Here is a 21,772-nt window from a genome sequence, read left to right as displayed (position 1 = left end):
GAAATAGTCTACCACATCACTGCATATTAATCCAAAGAAAAACAAAGTTGGACTCTCTTGCATACGCTTATAATCAAAATTGAAATGAGGATGCAGTATTTTGGACCTAGCAAATAGCCTCCTCTACAGGAAAATATCAATTTCCTTCACAATGAAGTCAGCATCCCCTTAAGTTATATACATGCAAGAATATGTGGCAAAAATACTTGAGATGGAGTGGGCAACTACAACTGAATAATGAAGTCTGAACAGTTTACATACACATCAGCTGATGTTATGAAAGTGTAACCAATAATTTCTGACATTAAGGTCAATATCAGCAAGCCTTTCTGTGGTATGTTTCAAAGGCAGCTCAGAACACCTGAATTTTTTTACACCAGCATTACAGACAGCATGACAAAAATGCAAGTTTCAAACATAGTTTTTGCAACCTATTCTGCAATAGTGTCATAAATAGCTTTGTTCCATCAGTATCAACAATTCAATTCTTTTAAACAAAGGAGTAGAGAAAACAGTTGCTGATTTTGTCAGAACTGGTGAAGGTTGTTGGCAAACAGTCCAAACTCTACTATGTTTTAAGTGCAATAAAGCACATTCAATATTGTATTCAAAGATGGAAAAGAACACCATGACTGTTAGAGAAACAATTATTTTCCTTTAAAAGAGGTATTATTTTGTGTCAAGGCTGTGTTTGCATGACTGCAGGAGAGGAAGATAACCTGTCAACTGCACTGTGGTTAACTGGCAATGGCAATAGCCTAAGTTAACTAATTTTGCTCTGGCAGTGATGCAGGCCAACAACTGCATTTCAGCCAAGAGACATCAACTGCTTCACACGCACTGAATCAACTCCTGGCAACTGTGCAAAGCTTTCCAGTTGCAAAGGAGAAAAAAAAAAGTTGAACCAACCATCCTATAGAATTCACCTGCAGAGTTTATTAAATACCATACACCACTAGTGACTCATTATGTTTATCAGCAAGTGCAGAAAGTTTTGTCCTGTGTAATTCCATATCCCAGTCCTCTCTCAACCAGCTATTGCTTGTGTATTGCTTGTTTAGCTAGGCTAGTCTGATGCAACATGCACCTTTAGGCCTACTAAAGGTGCATGTTGCACCTTTAACTAATCAGCTGTTCCATTCTTGTAATGCTACAACTAGTGTTGCAGATTCATAATTGAAGTAGCTTAATAAAACTTGAAGAAAGACATATACAGAGATCATAAAGCTCCCATAATTGTTCTCCATCATCTCTCTGCTTTAGCTTCTCTTGATATCAAACCAAGGCTGTGATTCAGAAAGGTACTGATGTTTAAAAGCAATCATTCCTAAACCCTCTGCAGAGAATATTCATCAATCTTTTTAAAGATAATTCATTTTTATATTTACAAGATGTAATAATTAATTTCAAGCGGTACAGCATGTCTCCCACAAATCTGATTTATCTGCCTACTCAAAAAGAACTCAGAAAATGCAAAAGTACAAAACAAAGCCAAGTAAAATAAAATTCATTGTTACATATTAATTGATTTAAAATCTGATTTTATTTCTACAACTGATATTTTTGTGGCTCAATCAACATTTGATTGTTCGAGGCTAGAGTCAATCAAAAAGATTAGTTTTGAATCACTATTTACCATTTTCAAACTTGGCTTTGTAAAGCAAAACAAGTTTAAGAGAACAAAAATTATCATATGCATATACAACCAAAATTTGTTTTTTAACAAAGGAAAGCAGGCAAGAAAAAAAAGCAGAGGAATCATTAATTGCACAAAATATATTTAATTTTACATGAAACAAGAATGTATTAGACTTCACTCACCCACACGCTAGCTAAGCACAGACTGGTGGCATATTCAAAAGATACCACTGCGAGGTGAGGCAAACTACAAAGCCAGGAAGAAAAGAGCTTATATAGCTTTATGCAGTGTTAATAAATAAGAACTCTGTGGACATCTAGGGGTGAGATTGCTGCAGTTAGATCACAACAACTACATAGTAAAAGCCAGATTACTGAAAATTACATTTATTAGCATATGTTTATTGACCAGGAACTGCTACAAGTTTTCAGAAACTTGTTAAATATATGCCCACTAAGAGGGTATAAAATTACTCACAGATACTTAGTACCACACACTCTAGTAGCACAGTAAGTTAATAATTTACACATTAAAATTACTAACAGATGTTTTAGCAATAATCTAAAAACTTTATGTTAAAATGCACATTTATGTTTTATTTCAGAAGTTCATTCCTCCTGAGAGCTAAACATTGGATATTTTCATATACCAGCATCAGTCCAATATTGAGTACGGAGAAACACTAGTGCCATGTCAGCCAATAAATAAAAACCAAAAAACTCCAAACATATTTCTTGACAGAATAATTTCTAAAGACATCTCCAATGTTTTAGCTCTAAACAGAATTGTGGAAGACTCATCCCCAGAATAATTTGTGCTTCAGTAAATGAACATAGTAGCGTTTAAAGTGAAGGAAAAAATACTTCTTCCTTCATAATATGCCCTAATATTTGAGTTTCCATTAGATGTCTAACTCAATCTCTTTGTGGATTTGGAAAAGAGAAAATTCATAGGCTAGATATGAGGCAAGAATGGACTGCTATGTGAAACCCAAAAGCTCTCTGAACAATGATATCCTTAATAAATCAAAGCTCTTATAGCCTGCAAAAAAACCCCACTGCTTGTTTTAGCCAGAATTTAATACCAAGGATGAAAATTATTTCGAGGAATTCAAGTTAAATTTTTATTTTGTTTCAGAAGTTGTGAATGCCTGTTGTAGGAAGAACAGGTTTAAATATCAAACAGCTGAAGTGGCTACAAAACAAGGACTATTGTTCTCAAAAAATCTTTCCTAAATATTACTCTGGTTTGCCAAAACAAAACAAAAAACAAAACAAAACAAAACGAGTCTCAGCTTTCTATTTTAATGTCAGAGAGAAAAAAAATCATGCTTAGGATACATGATCTTACTGGAGCTGCAGTATAATCAAGTATTTTTATCCTCTCAAAGTACTTAAAATCTTTAAGATTGCAAGACTCTCAGACTAAGTGTACAGGAAAATGTTGAAGTATTTAACACTTTCCTCAGATGTGATACTGCAAGATGAAAATACAGAATTTTAATTTTTTTTTTTCAGTGAACCAACAGGACTTTAATGTATCTACTTCAAGTGAAATGTAAAATTACTCGTATTTTTATTTTATTCTGTATTTGCAAGCACTAAATAAATATATATGCAAGGTCAGTGACAGAAACAGAATGCAGTTCTTCCTCTCACTGTAAGTCCTAAATATTTCACTAAGGTGACCCACAAAGAGAGGGATCACAGTGTTGATTCCGGATACAATGTGGAGGAGACTATTACTGCAGTTTTTATTCTAATTAAAAGTATCTCCAATGCATAAAACAGTAACAGTAATACCAAAGAAATACTTATGCTCAAATAGTATTATCTCCTTTTCCATCTGCTTCTCAAGCCCAGTTTCACCTTTCTAGTAAATAAGTCAACTAAGTAAATACTAAGTGAATGTTAAAAAAAAACTGGGGAAAAAGACAATACCAAAGTGTTGACAACTCTTATTTTTGATCTGTCCTGACCCAGAGTGAACTAATGTATTTTTGTGCTTTTTCAGTGCAGAAATAAGGCAGGCTCACACAAAAAACCTCAAAACCTAATCAAACTCCCAATCTTGTTAGGATATCCACTTAAGATAGAACTGTTCAAACACACATATCTTAGCTAACTGAAATGATCAACTTTCTATTCTACAAGCAAAATGCCTGTTGTTTTTGCCAGAAATTTTATCCCAGGGCTGAAAAATATTTCTTAATATATTTTTGTATAAAAACTGCTATGACTGCACAGAAAATTGAATTTAAGAAGCATGAATTTTATATATTATATGTATTTATATATATATTTAATATGTCAGATTACTTTTTTAATTTAGAAAAGTAGAGGAGTCCACTTGAATGTGGACACAGGGAAAAGAAGACATAAAAAAAGTTTCTAATTCCTTATTCTTGAAACCTAATCCTCTTGCATAAACTTAATTTACTTACATAACTTACCATTGGTCGAGCGTCTTCTCGTTCTAGTATCTTCTGAGTCTGATCTGCTGGAAACTTCAGCACTGTTGTTATAACCTTGGCCATTGTCTAAAGAGATATATGTTATCAATACATAATTCCACACCCACAAAAATGCTTTGTAATATTTTTAAATTAATTTAATTTAATAATACTGGATACTATTTTTTAATGTCAATAGAAAACAGTGAAATTAGTAAGATATAACTATTTGTTTCACACTGTATATGCATGATGTGAATTATATGAAAACAATGTCTGCACATGGTCACAAACTTCAGCTACTGCACTGTGATGGAAGTTGTATGGTATCTATGCTCAAATTATAAGAGTCCATTAATAAGACAGCATACTAGATAAAATGCAGGCCTAGAAAAAGCAATCTGTCAATCTGGTTGCAGATACCCTGCCAAGCAAGTGGCAAATAATAAAGTTGGACTGGAGGGCAAGACAGTAAAACCTCCCAATAAGGACACACACACACCTTTGTCAAGTATTTTACAAAGCATGTGGTAAGTTACACATTACAAGTCATGACACTAATTCCTGACTCTTAGATCCATATCAACCTCCACATTTCTCTTAAGTCTTCAATACTGTAGACCAACTGGTGCATTCATTAATGTCTTGATCACATTCCAGTATCATTTACTAGGATTCATGGTTGGCAAAACGTCCCAGATAATTTGCACAGATTCTTTTGAACTCTGTTCGTAAAAGAGGAAGCATGTCCAGAGATATCAACAATTCCATTACTGAAGAACCTTTGAGACAAAGCATACATATTTGCACTACAAGAGGGGATCATACACAGGGAAGGGCCACCAGAATGATGTTACAAGACAAAATTAGATTAAAAAAAATGCCTCTTCTTGTCCAGGAAGATAGAAGTTGAGAGAAAGGAATATCTGTACCGAGAAGATAAATTACAATATAGCTCTCTTAATTCAAGAACTGTGTTGGGGGTGGTGGTGGAAAGCACAGTAATACTTTACAAGCATACTTAAGCATTTTATAAAGTTTTATCATTCAAATCGTCACTGCTCATGGTTTTCCAGTCCGTGTAGCTGGACAAAACCAGTTCTCAAGACATATCCATAAAATCATGATTACATTGTATAATCCTGGTAAGAGCAGACACTAAGCTCAGTGTCCTCCAGCAACACATCTAATGACTGAAAGAAAACCAGCAGATGAAATAATGAAGCCCACTGTCCAGCTTTTCACTACTTTTAAGAGGTACACAGATTTGGGAATACTATGAAACATCTTTAAGCAGCTACTGAAAAGGTATTTCACCATCTTCAGCTGGTAACACAGCTACTAACAAACGGTGATTTAATACAACAGTTACTTAACATGTTTGTGTCAAGATTACATCAAAAGATCACTTTTTCTAATACTGTTCGTACCAGCTTTAATTTTACATTAAGTTTGACTGACAACAGGACTTTTGCTGATAAAACCATATCTACTCATGAAGGTTTTTGTCTTGATAGATACAGTGGTGAAAGATGTGAATACGCCCTCCACCTACCACTCATCTTCGCAGGCTGACAAAGTTTTGAAGTTATGGATCTTGTATCTTTGGATAAAAAATGTGAAAGCCTATTGAACCTTGTGTCAGAAATAAAAAGCATATAACAAATCACACACATATGGTAGTTCACATCTATACAGCAAGGGTGTTAAACCTTACTCTAACCTGAATCACCTGTCAGCATATATAAATTTCTATACCTTTGTCTCACGACCCATCATATATTCAAAGAGCACTTTCCTCAAGTATTCAAACTCAGTGGGTTCCTCAAACAGGGAAATGTCAGTATGGTGAAGGTTGCCATCTGTGTAAACAAAAATAATAGAATATTTATACTGTAAGTCACTCATCTGAATCCAAGTTTCACTAATGGCATGAAACCAAACAAGAACAAATGCTGTATTCTGCACCTGGGATGGAGTAACTGCAGCCCTTCAGAAAGACATTTGGGGGTGCTGGTTGGCAGGAGGTGCAACAGGAGTCATCAGTGTATGTGCCCTTGGCAGCCAAGAGGGCAAACCTCATCCTGGAGTGCATCAAACACAGCATCATCAGTCGGTCAAACGAGGTGATTATCCCATCCTATTCAGCACTGGTGCAGCCTCACCTTGAGTACTGTGTGCAGTTCAGGGCCCTACCACTTAAAAAGGATGTGAAGGTACATGAACACACCCAGAGGGTACCTCTGCTACTGGATAAGGTGCTGGCAGGCATGTCCTCTGAAAAGCAGATGAGGAGTCTGGGTTTGTCTAATATGGATAGATGGAGACTAAGGGGTGACCTCAGTGCTCTCTGTGGCTTCCTGAAGAGACACTGATAGGCAAGTGTGGCTCTCTTCTCCCTGGTACCCAGTGCCAGGACACATGGAAAATGGTTGAAACCTTCATCTATCATGGGGAGTTCAGACTTGATGTGAGGAAACATTTCTTTATCAAGAGGATGTCAAACTCTGGAAAAGACCTCTTGAAGAGGTGGTTGATGCCTCACATTTGTCAATGTTGCAGAGGCATTTGGACAGTGCCCTTAAAAACATACTTTACCTTTTCATCAGCCCTGAAGTGGTCACACAGCTGAAATACAAAACTGATGTTGGTCCCTTCCAGGTGAAGTATGCTATGCTATGCTTCCTGCTTCTCTCCCTACCAGAAAATTCTGAACAAGTCCTTGATTACATTTCTCCCCAGCCCTGCACTAGCAGAAGGCAATTAATACCCACAACCATCTCCCATCATTGGCTCAAATCACCTTGAGAGGAGGCATGGACCTTTTGAGGGGATGAGAGATGTATATCATCCTGAGAAAATATGACCATTTGCACAAATTTGCAAAAATCAAGTGTAGCATGGTTTTGAAAGTCTTCTGAGTTCATCCGGCTAAGATGGGTCTGCAAAGGATGGGAAAACCCCCCGTCTATAACTTTAGCAAGGCTCAATGCTTGAGCCGTCAAGTCTGCTTGAGCCTCAACTAAACAGCTGCATATCTTACGGAGGTGAGCAATACCTGTTCATTTCCTTGTGCGTTTTTCTATCTTATCTTAAGAGTCTGAGAGGAACAGTATACCACCAGAGAGAAGGGCCATATGCCCATACTCTATTTCCAAACTGTCCAGCCACCAGTGCCTAAAGGACAGCACATGAGTAGTGCAAGCCTGCTTCTGTCTGGGTCCTGGGGCTGCTCACAGGCCTTGGGTGGCTGGAACCAGCCTCCCCTGGGACCCCCAGCCCCACCACCTCCTGCCAAGGGTCCAAGGGATGTATCCCAGCTCAGCCTGGGACCTCCTGTTCCTGCCTGTGCCCTGCTGTAGGTATGCCCATCTCTGCCCCTGTCTACTGGATACTCTTGGGTCCTGCACTGCAGAGAGTTTAAGAACTCTGATACAGAGCTCTTTTAACTAGATGACGTAAAAAAGAAAACATCAAACAAAAAGCTGTGTGATTTGGTAATCTGAAATCACCCACCAACTCTATTATAATAGACAAGTGAAAACAAGGCTGTCATAAGTGTATGTAAGCATATTAAAGACTGAAGTTTTATTTTCTAGACCAAACTGTATCTTTCTAACAAATGAAAAACTTATTTGTGATAAAAACTGTGTACTTACCTCTATATGGTGTTCCAACTGATGTGACATACATATTTTTCTCGTAATGTTTCAGCCGGTCCTCCAGTACATGAATCTAAATAGAGAACAGTTGACATGATAAACGGTGTTAACTAGCAGCTAAAATAAGCATAACTGAAATATTCCAGCTATGTATCATTTCTTATAAAAGCAAAATACATTTGCTTTTTAAGGAAGGAAAACATTAAAAACTGTGTTATTAAAAACTGTTTCAATGTTGTACATGTGTATATACACATAAAAATAGCTATAGCAGATGTTATGTGTATATTCACATTTCTATTTTATATATAAGCAAAGATAAAAAAAGTATACACCAAAAATTGTACTTAAACATGAAAAAGTTTAAGTTTTGAAAAAAATTCCAGAATTTCATAGTGTACTGTTCCCTTTTTCACTGTGCAATTGCTTTGCTAACAAGTATCACAAGTACGTGGTATTTTTATTCTCAAGGCATAGAGGAGTATCTTGAAAAGTAAACAGATCTTCTGAGAGCAAGAATGAGTGAAAACTATTTTTTTGCCTATTATACTCATAGTACCTTGTATGGAGATGTACCACATCATCATTTGAAAAGAACAAACCTTTTAATACTGCAAACACAGAGTATCAAACAAGACTACTTCTTACTCATCAAACATCACCCTTACCTGCTCTTTCAATTCCTGCTCCTTCAGTTTTGAATCATTGACTAGTGTTGTCTTCTGTGCAAGTTGTGCCTGAAAAGACAGTCACATATGGAAATTGCTGAAAATACATCATAGGTACATTTGCAATAAATCTATTTCTCCTTTTAACACACACAAACTTATAAGCAGTATTTCAGCTTTAAAACTGCTCCACAACAAAAGTATTAAGGAGGAAAATCAATAACATGTAAGACTTACCTTTAGTTCTGTTATTGTGACCTACAACAACAAAAAAATTTAATTAAAATGTATGAAAAATACTGACTATATCAAGCACAGAAGAAATAAATATCAATCATCTAGTTCTGATACAATGTGTTAATTGAGGATGATAAAAATTGAAATTACCAAATAAATAAATTAATTAGAGCCGCTCACTCACCCTTCCCTGCCACAGCTGGGCAGAGGAGAGAAAAATTTAATGAAGGCTTCATGAGTTGAGATAAGGACTGTGAGAAGACACTCCAGTCAATGGAAGACTTCAAACTGTTTGACTGCTAGTGCTGTGATCCAGTGGGAGACCTGGTGGAGGGAGAAAGGAGGTCCCTGCTTCCAGGCTGGAACAGCCTGTCCTTGGAAGGCTGCAGCCCATGGAAGAGTGACCCACACTGCAGCTGGGAGGACTGTGTGCCTGTGGGAGGAACTCACACTGCAGCAGTTTTGGCAGGACTGCTGCTCGTGAGATTGGAACTACACTGGAGAAGTTCACTGAGAACTATCTCCCATGGGAAGGGACCCCATGGTGTAGCAGGGGAAGAACTCCTCTCCCTGAGCATCAGAACAAAACTTTGGGTGATGAACTGATCAAAACCCTCACCCCCTCTCTCGCTGTGCTGTCGTTGAGAAGGAGGGAGGGGCAGGGGGAAGAAAAGGTGTTTTTAAGGTCTTAATTTACTTCTCATTATCCTCTTCTGACTTTGTTAGTAATAAATTCACTTTGTAACTCTAAGTTGAGCCTATTTTGCCCTTGGAGTGTCTTCTCACAGTCCTTATCTCAACTCATGAAGCCTTCATTAAATTTTTCTCTCCTCTGCCCAGCTGTGGCAAGGAAGGGTGAGTGAGCGGCTCTAATGGCTGCCTTGCGTTTCACCAGTATCAAACCACGACAAGGGGGCTCAGGGTCTTCATCCTCCCAATCCCTGCATCTGCCTTTCATGACTTGGGTGGAGTGGCTGGAGTACTTCCCATTGAAGAGAGAGGCACAGAAGTCGTTGAGACGACTCTCAGCCTTCTCTTTGTCCAGGGTAGCCAGGTTTCCCATTTCCTTCCAAAGAGGGCCCACATTATCCCTAGTCTTTCTTTTGTTTGTACCATATGTATAGAAGCCCTTCCTGTTTGCCTTAACTTCCCTGGCGAGAACAATTCTAACTGGGCTTTGGCTTCCCTAACTTTGTCCCTAGCTTCCCGTACAATTTCCCCGTATTACTCTCAAGCCACCTGTCCTTGTTTCCACTTCCTAAAAGCTTCTCTTTTTTTTTTTTCTCTGAGTTTGTCTAGCAGGTCCTTATTCATCCAAGGAAGCCTCCTGGAATTTTTGCTTGCTTTACTCCTTGTTGGGATGCATTGCTTCTGAGTTGAATACATGAATACAGGAAATACCATTGCCAGTATATAAATTTGATATAACTTTCATGTCATATCAGTAATCCAGAAGATGCATGTATAATACAGTACTAAATGACTGCCTGTATTTATAGCAGACTGCTATAACAAACTAGGAGTGAAACAGTTAACAAACAAGTCCTAAAGAAAAAGTACTCTTCAGACTTTTCATAATCATGTTTTAGAAGTTAGGAGTCTCTTTAAGAATCTTCCTCTAGATAATAAGATTATATAAGACTATCAGTAGTCATCATATATTAACAAGGCTTACGAATACAAGGCAGTCTTATACAAGTATTTCTGCTTTTCCTGTTACGAAAACAACACATACCATGGACTAATTATGAAATGTAATATAACGGGTTTTGTATACAAGACAAAAGTAACAAACACTAGGACAATGAGACAATTTGTACTTTAGGTTACTAATGTCAAATATATAAATTTACTCTCCCCAGGGCTACCTGTTTTAAAAACAAAAAATTTAAAAGTAAGGTCAATATGAATTCTCATCAGTGACTCAACTTGTACACTTTTTCTTGCCTCAGTGTAATAACAGCTAGTAGTATTTTCACCAAAGAACTCAAATTAAAATCTGATCTCAGAAAGACAAAAGAATGAAGGCAGTCTTCTTTCAATGAAGGGCTCTCTGTCCATAATTGATACATTGAAGGCACTACTTCAGACATCTGTGAAATTTGAAATTTTAAAAAATCACTCTAAAAATGACTTAATGGGATTTTCTTTCCTTCTAAAGGGCTTTCAGTAAAATCAACATAAACACACATAGACAACAAAAAACCCCAACCTCAATAGTAACAACAGACCTGAACTTTTCAACATATCAATTAAAAGGTAGTACCAAATATTGCAAATTCTAAAGAGATTCATTTTGTATGTGAAAGTAAAGGACAGATATATAAATAAAAGTCCAATTAGGAATAAACGACAGAATTTCATGCGGACCAAGATTTTCAAAGTTAGAGATATAAAAACAAATGTCAGTTTCAGCTCACTTTTTCACTGTTGCAATGTTCCTCTTCTGCAATCCTTTGTTTGTATTCCTTCTGCAAGTCTTCCAGCTGTGCCTGCAACTCTTGAACTTTTGCTGTCATCTCTTCTTCACGAGACTTCAAAATACAGGCAAAAAATTACTTAAGACAATTAATCATATAACTACTCAAAACTTTAACTATGGTGGACATAAAGCAATCAACAAACGTTATATTATACACAAACATTATACTATACACAGAAAGGATATGCTTGATATTTGTGTAAAAGCTAGTTACACCAGACTCCTACAGAATAGACCAAGAAAAAAAATTGGTGCTTAACAAGATTTTGTAGGCCTCCTAAAGATTACATAGTTAGGATAACAGTTACATTTTTTTAAATTCCAAAAAAGTTCTATTTCTCTTTCACACTAAAACAGCTTTTGAGTATAATCCAGTAAGTGCATGAAGGTCATAACCTTCATGGAAGGGGTAGATGACAACACAGAATGAACTCCTATGCTATGGAAATGACAAGGACCTAAATCTTTTCCTCAGCCATCTCACAAAGATGTTACTAAAACAGTTTTAAGCACATTTTCCAAAACAATGACCAACAATTTCCCGTTCTTAAGGGTTTTGAAGGCAGTATTCAGTGTGGAGGAAAGAAGCAGTAACAAGAATGGTAGGGAGGAAATTAACTTTTCCTGTATAGGAGAAAAATACAACTACCTAAATCCTAGGAAGTTAATCCATCTATATGGCAGTTTGCAAAAACAAGTTTATTTAAAAACTGTATCCCCTCTGACCTTTTTGTGACAAGAGTATGTTAGGGACCTTATAAAACAGCACTCCAATTCCTAGTGCATGTCTCCGCTGCTGAACTAAAACTCCAGTTTCACTCGTGCTAACTGTACAGGGCAGTCAGTCAGCTGATGGCTCCAATAATACAGTAGTACCTCAAGTCAAATTAGTACAATTAATTAAGTGATAAAAAGTCCAGAACTGCTGATGGAAATTTTCTTCTATTCAAAAATCTCAGAAGTATCAATTATAATGATACAGAAAATTCTATGGAAAATTCTCTGGAAAAGTCTTTTCTACGACTAGAAAGCTTAATCGTCTTACAGTATGCCATTACTAAAAAAATAATTATTTCCCTCTAAGACCAATTTTTAAGGTGTTCCTTGCACATGACTTAAGAATAAAACATCTTCCCCATACAGCCTCTCAGCCCACATGCATCACAAAAAACAAACAAAACAAATCTATCCACAAAAAATGAAAGGATGCGGTATCTGAGCAATTTTCACAGTCTCAAAGTTTAAAAAATATCCATGCTCAAGGAAAACCTTGCTCAAACAGCATGACCTGCAAACAATGTTAGCTTCTATTCATTCCCATGATTCTTCTACATCCTAAGAAGTGCATCAACAATTAATCGTTGATTAAAAAAAGAATTTTTTTTCTTTTTTTTATAGATGGTGATACTCCCCAGGTTAAAAACTGTAAATATCTGGCATGTTCAGGGATAGTGACTGTTGTTCTTTTGGCTTTTGCAGATGTTTTGATTTTTTTGTCCACCAAGAGTCTAAAATTTTATAATTTGTACACAACTATTTAATTAAATAAATCACAATTGAATGCACTTCATTCTTGGTAAAAATGCAGTTGAAAGGCTGAAAAGAAATTAAACTCAAAATGATGAATGACACTTTTGTAAAAGGGACATACCTGTAAGCAATTATTTGGATAAACCCCTGAAGAGAGATTATTATTTTAAATTGGAAACCACTAGCGATCAAATGGGCTTCCAACATGCTACTGATCTGTATTTACAGTAAGGGCTTATTGTTCTATATAGCACCTGGCAAACTCTGAAAATAAACTACATGCTAGTTCAATTTAATCAGTTATAGACTAAGACTTCAAAAAAGTTGTAATTTCCCAAATCTTAATCAGAAAGCCTATCCTGTACTCTCATGGAAGGCATTTTAACAAAGGAAAGGATACATAACTGAAGTTAGGTATTTTATTGTTAGCTCATAGTTAGGCTTAAAACAAACTAGCTGGAAAACAGCATTCAATTTTTCTCTAATGATATACTTTAGCTGAGGAAAAACCACTTATCTCCCATATTAGAGGCTATGCCAATCTAAAAATTCTTTAATTAGGGAAACTTTCATGAAGCCTTACGTGATGAAATTTTTCATGAAAGGAAACAGCACACAAAGCAAAAGTGGAGCACTTCACAAGTAAATCACATTAAGTTTAACAGATGTAAGGATTCTTGCTTGTCTTCGAGGATAAATACTCAAATCAAGTTGGACAATTTTTAGCATCAACCATGTTTAAAACACAACAGAGAGCAACAAAGTTATATGAGCAAGATTCATTCTTGCAATTGGCTTTGGTTTTGCTTCATCTTCTTACTGTTTGAGACAAACTGCACAACACGAAATTTCTCAAATGCATCATCAGCCAAGTGAAGTATAAGTGGGGTAATAACTGGAAACTTTTGGCTAAATCTGGTGATGCACATGTTCCTATTTCTATCAGAGATGTCAATGAGCATGTTGTACATTCAATTTAACATAAATATTTTTCAACATTTGAGATGTTTGCAATTCTTCTTTCAGGGAAAAAAAACCTCTCTATTTTTTTTTAATTGCCTAAAATAATAGAAATAAAACACTCACAGTATGAAAGATAGGTATTCAGAATTCCTATGTATTCTGTAATTTAAAATATCAAACTACAGTTTATTTCAGTTCCAGGATGTCACTGCCATCATCAATGAGACGCAAAAAAATGACAAATCCTCCAACTGTACATAAGTCAAATTAGCCTAAACCTTCAGAATCATACAATGACTACATCATGCTTGTTTCTGACATTAAGGATGAAAGGAGCAGAAAACACAGAGGAATTACACCTGTGTGACTTGAAATCACATACCTATCTGGGCTTATAAAGCAAAGACCTGAATGGCAACACACTGCACACTGAGGTAAGAGAAATTTAAATCCTCCAGAGATGCAGAATTTAGATCTATGTTACAAAAAACACAACCCTACAAAACAAAACCCACAAACAAACAAAAACCACACACACACACAAAAAAAATCCCAAAACAAAACAAAAAAAACCCAAACAAACAAAAACAAAAAAAAAAAAAAACAAGCACAAAAAACCCCGACCACCAAAACAAAACTCCCACAACCCCTCCATATTTTTTTTGTATCAATAAATTTTTCTAAATTAGGAAACAGAAGGGGATTCTAAATGTAAAACCCTGCTAATGCTATTCATTCTGCTAGAAGATAAAAAATCAGAGTGAACACATCAGCCTGCTTACACGTTTGAAATTCTTAGCATGAAGCACTCAGTAATGTTAGGTACATAGATCTTCTATTACTGCTGACTCTATTCATGGAACAGTTTTTATTACACTATTTGTGCAAAGTGGACCAAGATTAACAAAGTTAAAGCCTGCATTCCAATATGATGCACAGTCTAGTGCTGAAAACCATTTAATCTTTTCAACACATACAGGCAGGACTGGGACAATTTACTTGGCTAAAACAGGAGGCCTCCTTGGTGAAGTAGCCTTAAACTAAAATTGGCTGGTAACTTCTGGTTGAATGTTACTAGAGAAAAATTATATCTATCTGCAAATATAATGCAGAAAAACTGTTCATTACAAGCAAAAGAAAGAAATATTTACTAGCATAAAAGCTATGCAAACACACTGCACCCTGCATGGAACAGAACCTTACTTTAATGACTATGACACCTATCTCAGCAGGACATCAGAGGAAGGAGACAGAAAGTGAGACTGCCCATAAACACTGTATTTAAATCCTTATTAAAAACCAAACAAAAAACCAAAAAAGCTTAAAAAACAAAAAACAAAAGCTTAAATGTCACTCAGTTTTCTCATTCCAGTCTGGCACACAAACTGCTCAAAGATGTAAGGACTTAGCCATCTAATTTCTATTGAATGATCAGAGTTAGGGCTTAATTTCTGATGTTCTTTCATGCCCATAAACTACAGAAACAAATGTCTTAATTGCAAGCTAGGTCACCAGAGGCATCAAGTGAAATTCAAGCGGTAAGACCTTTACTAGAAAGAACTAGTTTTCTGTCTAGATATGCAATCACAAAGGAGTTATTTTGAAATTAGGTAGTCATATCACTTTTGAAAAAGGTACCTCAAGGATTTCTTCATATTTTTTCACAGTTCTTTTTAGATCATCATCTTTTTCAACTATTATTTTTTGCAGCTGTGTTGTCTCTATGTGATGATTTTCTATCAATTCATTTTCCACCTCCTGGGCTTTACCTGAGAAAAAAAAAGTTAGGCAGTATTAAAAAAAGCGCTTTTTTTTTTTTTTAAATAAGTCATAACAGTATTTAGAAAATGCTTTAAAGTAACTATAAGGAAAACTCGCCAGGAAAAATAATTTTTTTCACACTATCAGTTACTATTATGTCCCTTGATCCTTAACATGTACAAAATTTGTTTTCTGCAGTTTGATACCTGGGGCAATTTTTTCTACCTGGTGCTGCTTTTAGTTTCTAGAAGATGACAAGCAATATTTGTCAACTAATTTTATCTCTTATTCTATCTAGAGACGTGATTGAAACTTTTTCAAAATACAAAATATACTGTACTCTAGTTATAACCACATTGTGTTAGAATCAGACATCATACCCAGATGGTACCTGTTAGTGGTTAGAGAATGAAGTCTGCAAGATGCAGCTAAGAAAACATAATTCTGTTTCTCAGATGGACCTAATTTTCTCTAAAAGGCACTCTCCAGGTGCCATGTATTCAAAAATGGAATGTTAAAGCTAGTACTACTGGAGACAAAGTAGCATTGCAATGGAAACTTACCAATGCACTTTCATCTTAAAAATTTTACTCTCATTTTCTTTTCTATGTATGCCAGAAAGATAGGTACCTATCGCTATCATGGGTAACTCTTGCCATGGCAGATATAAAGAGTGCTAGATCAAAGATCCATCCTCCAGAACAGCTACATATGCATTTTTCTAATTGTACTACAATACGAATATTTAAGTTATTTCCTGAGCAAGAGAAGTTCTTTCCCTAAGTTCTCCAGACATTCATAAAACACATGTTGTGTTTATCACAGTTACAGGTAAAATCACTCCCCCAAAACAACAATGACTGAAGATTCAGTTCTCTATTTTACTGATTATGGTTATATTAATATTTCACTTACTGATTGTCTCTTTTACTGCTGTTTCCAATTCTCTCTCTTTTTGAGCCAGCTGAGTGTTGAACTCTCTTATTAACTGCTTTAAGGTGGAGTTGTGCTTTAACTCAATGTCTTCATGTTCACATCTGTAAAAAAATGTCAAAACATACAGCAAGGAAATACAATGTTTAAAGAGTGTGTGAAAACACAAGGCAAGACTAGAGATATGAGAATTTCTTCAAAACTATTTTAGAATGGGATGGTTTTGAATTATATAATCTCAATTATTATTAATTCAAATTAATTCAGGGAAGTTTTTTCTTTCTCTCCTATCTAATTCACCTGGTAGGCATAGGTGTTTCATTTAAAAACAGAAATTGAACCCTTTCAAAGATATGGAGTTTTTGCTGAGGAAGTTGAAGAACTGGAAGAATATGCCATAAAAAGAACTTCTAGGCAATTTTTAGAATTGCTTGAGAAATTAAGATTGAACAGCACACCACATTTTGTGCAAAACATATGAACAATTATTGATATCATCTGAACATGAAACTCTCAGTACTAAGTTTTAATAAATTTGTTTCTTGTTTGAGAAAAATCAAATTTTATTACATAATTCAGCAATGTTGACAATTAACATCACTGAAACAAATCAGAATGATATTACTCTGATAAACATCAAAACCCTTTTGTTTCTCTAAGTCTATTTAGAACAATCAAAGAAAAATATCAGTTATTATTTCCTTGTTACAAACTGAGTTTTAGAAAAGTATTCTTGAGGTTTTAGCGGACAGAGATAAAATAAAGAAATGGTAACACGAACAAGAACAAAGAATTTACCTGATCTTCTGCTCCATTTCCTCTAAGGACTCCTTCTTTACTATGTCAAGCTCTTGCTGATGTTCCTTTCGCAGCGTACGTATGTCTTTTTGAAGATGATTCACCTCTTTGCGTAGTTTCTGTTTCTCTCCTTCAGTCTCTTCCAGTTTAGTCTGTAAGTCCTTCTGCTGGTTCTGCAAATCAACTAGTAACTTCTGCAGCTCCAAAACAGATCTGGCCTTTTCTTCAGCATTTTCCTCAAAAGCTTTAAGACTGTCATTTCTTTCACCCAACTGTTGCTGTAGACATTTTAGCTTTTCTTCATATCTTAAACTCGCATCTTCCATCTCAATCTTATGCACTTCACTTTTCTTCACCATATTATTTTCTAACTCTTTTATCTTCTGTTCTAAAGACTGACTGACTGCCTCCTTTTCCTGCATTTTTTTCTGTAAATCTCCAATTATATTCTCCATATCAAGATATTTTTGTTCTTTAACTTTCAATTCTTCCTTACTGTTTGCTAAAACACCACCACAACAAGCATGCTCATCCGCTAACAATGAATATTTTTTTGTTTGCTCCTCAAGTTCTTTCCTGAGACTTCTGGTCCTAACCTGCTCTTCCTCGTGGCTCTTCTCAACACATTCTAGTTTTTTAAGGAGTTCTTTCTGTTTGTTTTGCAGTTCTAGATGACAGTCATTACTCTCTCGTTGCTCCTTCTCATACTTCTGTAATAACGCATCTTTCTCAGTTAAGTCCTTCTCCAACATGTGCATCTTCTCTTTGTATGTCTGCTGGACACTCTCAAGTAAGGTATTTTTTTCTTGTTCTACAGCAGCTTTTACACTCTCTACTTTTTCCAGCATCTCCTTCTCTAATTCTGTGGAATCTCTTGTTGACTTAATTTTTTCTTCTAATGACTCAATTTTGGCTTCTTTCTCCTGTAACTTCTGCTCCAACTTTCTTAATTGATCCTCCTTATCTTGCTTATATTGCTGTTCCTTTTCTTCCATCTGAGACAGTAATTGCTTTCTAATAGAACCTATTTTTTGCTCTGCCTTCTTTTTCAGATCAGCCAGCTTAGTGCTGTTCTCTGCATTCAGTCTCTCTTCTAATTCTTTCAGTTCTTCCTCTTTCCTTTTAAGTATCACTGACTTCATTTGATCAAATTCCTTCTCCTTTGCTTCAAAATCAGCTTTCAGTGAACCTATTTGCTTCTCAAGATTAAGCACTTTTTCTTCAGCCTTCTTAAATCTATTTTCTTTTTCAAAAGCCACCTTCTCTGCCTGATGGAGTTGCCAAGCTATTTCTTTTTTCTCTGTGTTTTTTTGTTCATTACACTTTTTAAGTTCCTCCACCAAGGAATCATTTTCTAAAGCTTTCTGAGCAATGTCTTTTTCTAGTTCAGCAATTTTTGCTGCTTGTTTTTTTAACTTTGAGGTTAACTGACTTTCTTCCTTTTCCCTCCTGTTTTGCTTTTGTTCCAATTCACTTTTTAAACTATCAAGATTCTTGCTTTGTTTAGCCAGCTGTTCCTTCAGTTTATTTAGCTCTTCATCTTTTTTACTGGCTTCAGCATTGCTTAATTCAAGTTTGCTCTGCAAATCTTTGATGGTATCATGGTTTTGTGTAAACCTGGTTTGCGCTTTCATCTTCCACTCTGACAGCTGCGCTGTGCAATGATCTATCTGATCAAGAGCTGATGCTTTTTCTTGACTCAGCATCTCAATTCTGGATGATAACTCTTCTACTTGGTTTAACAACTGCAACCGATCCTCTTGATGTTGTTTGCTTAACAAAGATATGGCTGCTTCCTTCTCTGTTAAACTTACTGTGCTTTCAAGTCTAACATTAAGGTCAGTAACTGTTTTGTTGAGAGCAGACACTTCAGATTGTTTTTCCTGGAGCTCTTCCCTCATTGATGTGACAGCATTGATATTTTCAGATAACTCTTTCCTCAGCTGTGTTATGCAAGTTTCTTTCTCTGATGCTGCTTGTTGCTGATGTCCTCCCTCTTTCTGCAATTGTTCTTTTTCTTTCATGAGTCCTTCAATATCAGCTCTCATGGACATAATTAAATTGTCCTTCTCCTGCAGCTCTTGCATTGACTTTTGCAAAGAAGTAGTAGCAGCAGAATGATGCTCAGTTATTTCTCTAAGCTGAGCTTCTATTTCAGTTATCCTATTTGTTTTGATTAATATTGCTTCTTTAACTTTCGCAGTTTGGCGCTCACAGTCTGCAATTTTATTTATTACTATGCCAACTTTTTCACTACATTTTTCAATTAATTCATTGCCTTTAGTTTGCAACAAAGCTTCAGCACTCTTCCAAGCATCCAACTGGGCTGCAAGTTCTCCTGACAACCTTTTAAACTCTGTCTCTTTTAGCCGAATTGCCTCTATTTTTTTCTCGTAATTTTCATGATCTTTATACTGAGAAGACTGCACAGTCTGGAGTTTCTCTTCAAGGGTTCTCAGTTTATCAGCCAGCTCAGAAATTGTGGCTTTGTCCTTCTCTTCAACTGCTTTCTGTTTACTGAGCTGTTCCTGAAGTCCTGTCTGCTGTTTCAGGGACTGTTTAAGATCACTTTCCAATTTTTTCAACTGTGTTTTCAGGTCACTTTCCTTATCTGACAAATCATTCACCTTAGCCACTGACTGGCTTAGCTGTTCTTGCAATTCCTTCAGGCACTCTTCCCTTTTCACTTGCTCTTCCTTCAGTTGGGTTATTTCTGTTCTGGAGTCCTCCTTTTCAGCACTGAAGATGAAAAGCTTCTGTTTCAGGTCTCCAACTTCCTTCTCTTTCTCTTGCATTTTCATATCATGTTCTTCCTTGAGCTCTTCAATCTGCTGACTAAGTTTCTTTTCCCAGCTTTGGTTTACTTCTTCCAATTTCCTCCTGTGGTCCTCAGCGAGACTGTCTAGTTGCTCTTTTTGATTAGATTCCAGCTTTGACACTGCATCATTGATTCCAGATGAGCTAGCATGTGCCATTTCCAAAATTTTAGTATTGAATTCACTCTCTTTCTGACTGAATTCTAACTGCTTGTTTTCAAGCTCTTTTTTAAGTTTAGCTTCCTGCTCAGCAAGTTTATTTTTGAAAGTCTCCTGCATATCTTTTGATTTCTGTTTCATTTTCTCTAGTTTCTTCTCCTGACATTTCAGTTTACTTTCATACTCTCCTTGTAAAGCAGTAGTTCTCTCCTCTGCAGCTAGCAATTTCTGTTTAAGCTCTTCCACTTCCTTGTTCTGTAACTTCTTTATGTTCTCCATTTCATTTTCCTTCTCAGTCAGACTTCTCTTCATCTCATCAGCCTTTCTTTGTAAGTCCTTCAGTTGACATTCATACTGCTGTGTTAGAGTAGTTACTTTCTGTGTATTTTCACTGCTTTGCTCCTCTAGTTTTGGAGACATTTGGACAAGTTCAGCTTCAGATCTTTCTGCAGATTCCTTCATTTTCTGTTCATGTGCTTTTAATTCTTCCAAATGTCTGTCTTTCTCCTCCAGTGACTGTTTGAGCTTGTTGAGTTCCTCTTTGAGTACCTTCTCAACACCTTGAATAGACACTTCATGCTCTTTTAACATTGTTTCAATCACTTCATTGTGCTGTTTCCTCTCTTCTTCCAACTTTCCTTCCATCTCTTGCTTTGCTTCATACATTTTATTATTTAATTCTGAAAGCTCTTGTTCTAAACCATGACGTCTTTTTAGTGCTTCTGATAGCTCAGAAGATAGTGCTTCTAATTCTGTTTGTTTCACGTCAAGCTTTTCTAACGTTTTTTCATTCATCTCTTCTATGTGTGCACGGAAAATTGTTTCTTTCTCTTTCAAAATGGTTTCTATCTCTTCTTGATGTTTCTCTCTTATTTTTTCTATTTCAGTTATTTGTTGTTGCTTTAAAATTTCAAGTTTTTCTGTCCAAAGCTTTTCTTGCTGCTGTTTCACGTTCTCCAGTTCTTTATTGTGTTTTTCAACCATATCATTGATTTCCTTACTGTGCTGGTATTTTTCAGACTCTACGAGAGTATTTAATTCCTCTGACTGCTTTCTGTCATCTTGCAAATACTTTGTAAGAGAACTTTCCAGTTCAAGAATCCTCTGTTAGAATACAGTTTTAAAAGAATATGAATATTCAAAAGGTAACAATTTGATTAAATTTTTTTGAATCTTACCAGGTTCACATAACTACAGGTCACTTATTCCATTCTTTTTAGTGAATGTCAACGTTTTCTGTAAGCCTTTCATTCATCTGATTTGTTCTCATTTTTGTTTCCATTATGGAGAGTTAGTTAATAAAAAATTTTCTATTTCATTGCAGTGAAAATAAACACAAAAACTTGAAAAGAATGTAACTAATTTAAATAAAGTTAAGTAATGAGATATTTATGAGAAATATGTTGCATTTTCTTCCTAAACTAAAATACCAACATATAGGATGAAAAATATAGGGAATTTACAACAGTATTATGGAGTTTTGTACCTGCCTACTGATTTATCATAATTCTACCTCCAATGGAAATGCTGCTGTAAAGCTTCAATGCTTCTATAGACAAAACTTCCATAATATCTGGGAGTAATAGAATAATGTACAAACTTGCATTAGCAGATAATACAGTCTTACTCATTACATAAAGCAAAGGACACGTCAAAAATTTAAGCAAGTCTT

The 21,772-nt window shown here is 35.8% G+C and overlaps 1 protein-coding gene across 7 annotated transcripts in view; it reads right to left on the bottom strand.

Moving 5' to 3' along the window:
* GOLGA4 (golgin A4) overlaps window positions 1–21,772 on the bottom strand; it is a 79,973-nt gene that overhangs the window by 974 nt on the left and 57,227 nt on the right. For 5 of the 7 annotated variants that reach the window (XM_058830391.1, XM_058830392.1, XM_058830387.1 and 2 more), the window contains 10 exons: window positions 17,126–21,204; window positions 16,310–16,431; window positions 15,272–15,402; window positions 11,079–11,192; window positions 8,659–8,679; window positions 8,422–8,490; window positions 7,751–7,826; window positions 5,850–5,953; window positions 4,092–4,178; window positions 1,822–1,885 (listed from right to left, as the gene is read on the bottom strand). In XM_058830391.1, coding sequence (XP_058686374.1) covers window positions 1,856–1,885; window positions 4,092–4,178; window positions 5,850–5,953; window positions 7,751–7,826; window positions 8,422–8,490; window positions 8,659–8,679; window positions 11,079–11,192; window positions 15,272–15,402; window positions 16,310–16,431; window positions 17,126–21,204 — 4,833 coding nt within the window. In that variant the 3' untranslated portion in view covers window positions 1,822–1,855. The remainder of the gene's footprint in view (window positions 1–1,821; window positions 1,886–4,091; window positions 4,179–5,849; window positions 5,954–7,750; window positions 7,827–8,421; window positions 8,491–8,658; window positions 8,680–11,078; window positions 11,193–15,271; window positions 15,403–16,309; window positions 16,432–17,125; window positions 21,205–21,772) is intronic. The other 2 variants (XM_058830389.1, XM_058830388.1) reach the window with 2 other exon arrangements.

This window comes from Poecile atricapillus, chromosome 2, assembly GCF_030490865.1.
Source record: "Poecile atricapillus isolate bPoeAtr1 chromosome 2, bPoeAtr1.hap1, whole genome shotgun sequence".
NCBI lineage: Eukaryota > Metazoa > Chordata > Aves > Passeriformes > Paridae > Poecile > Poecile atricapillus.
Note: the sequence above shows the minus strand (reverse complement) of the source record. Positions and strands in the feature narration are given on the sequence as shown.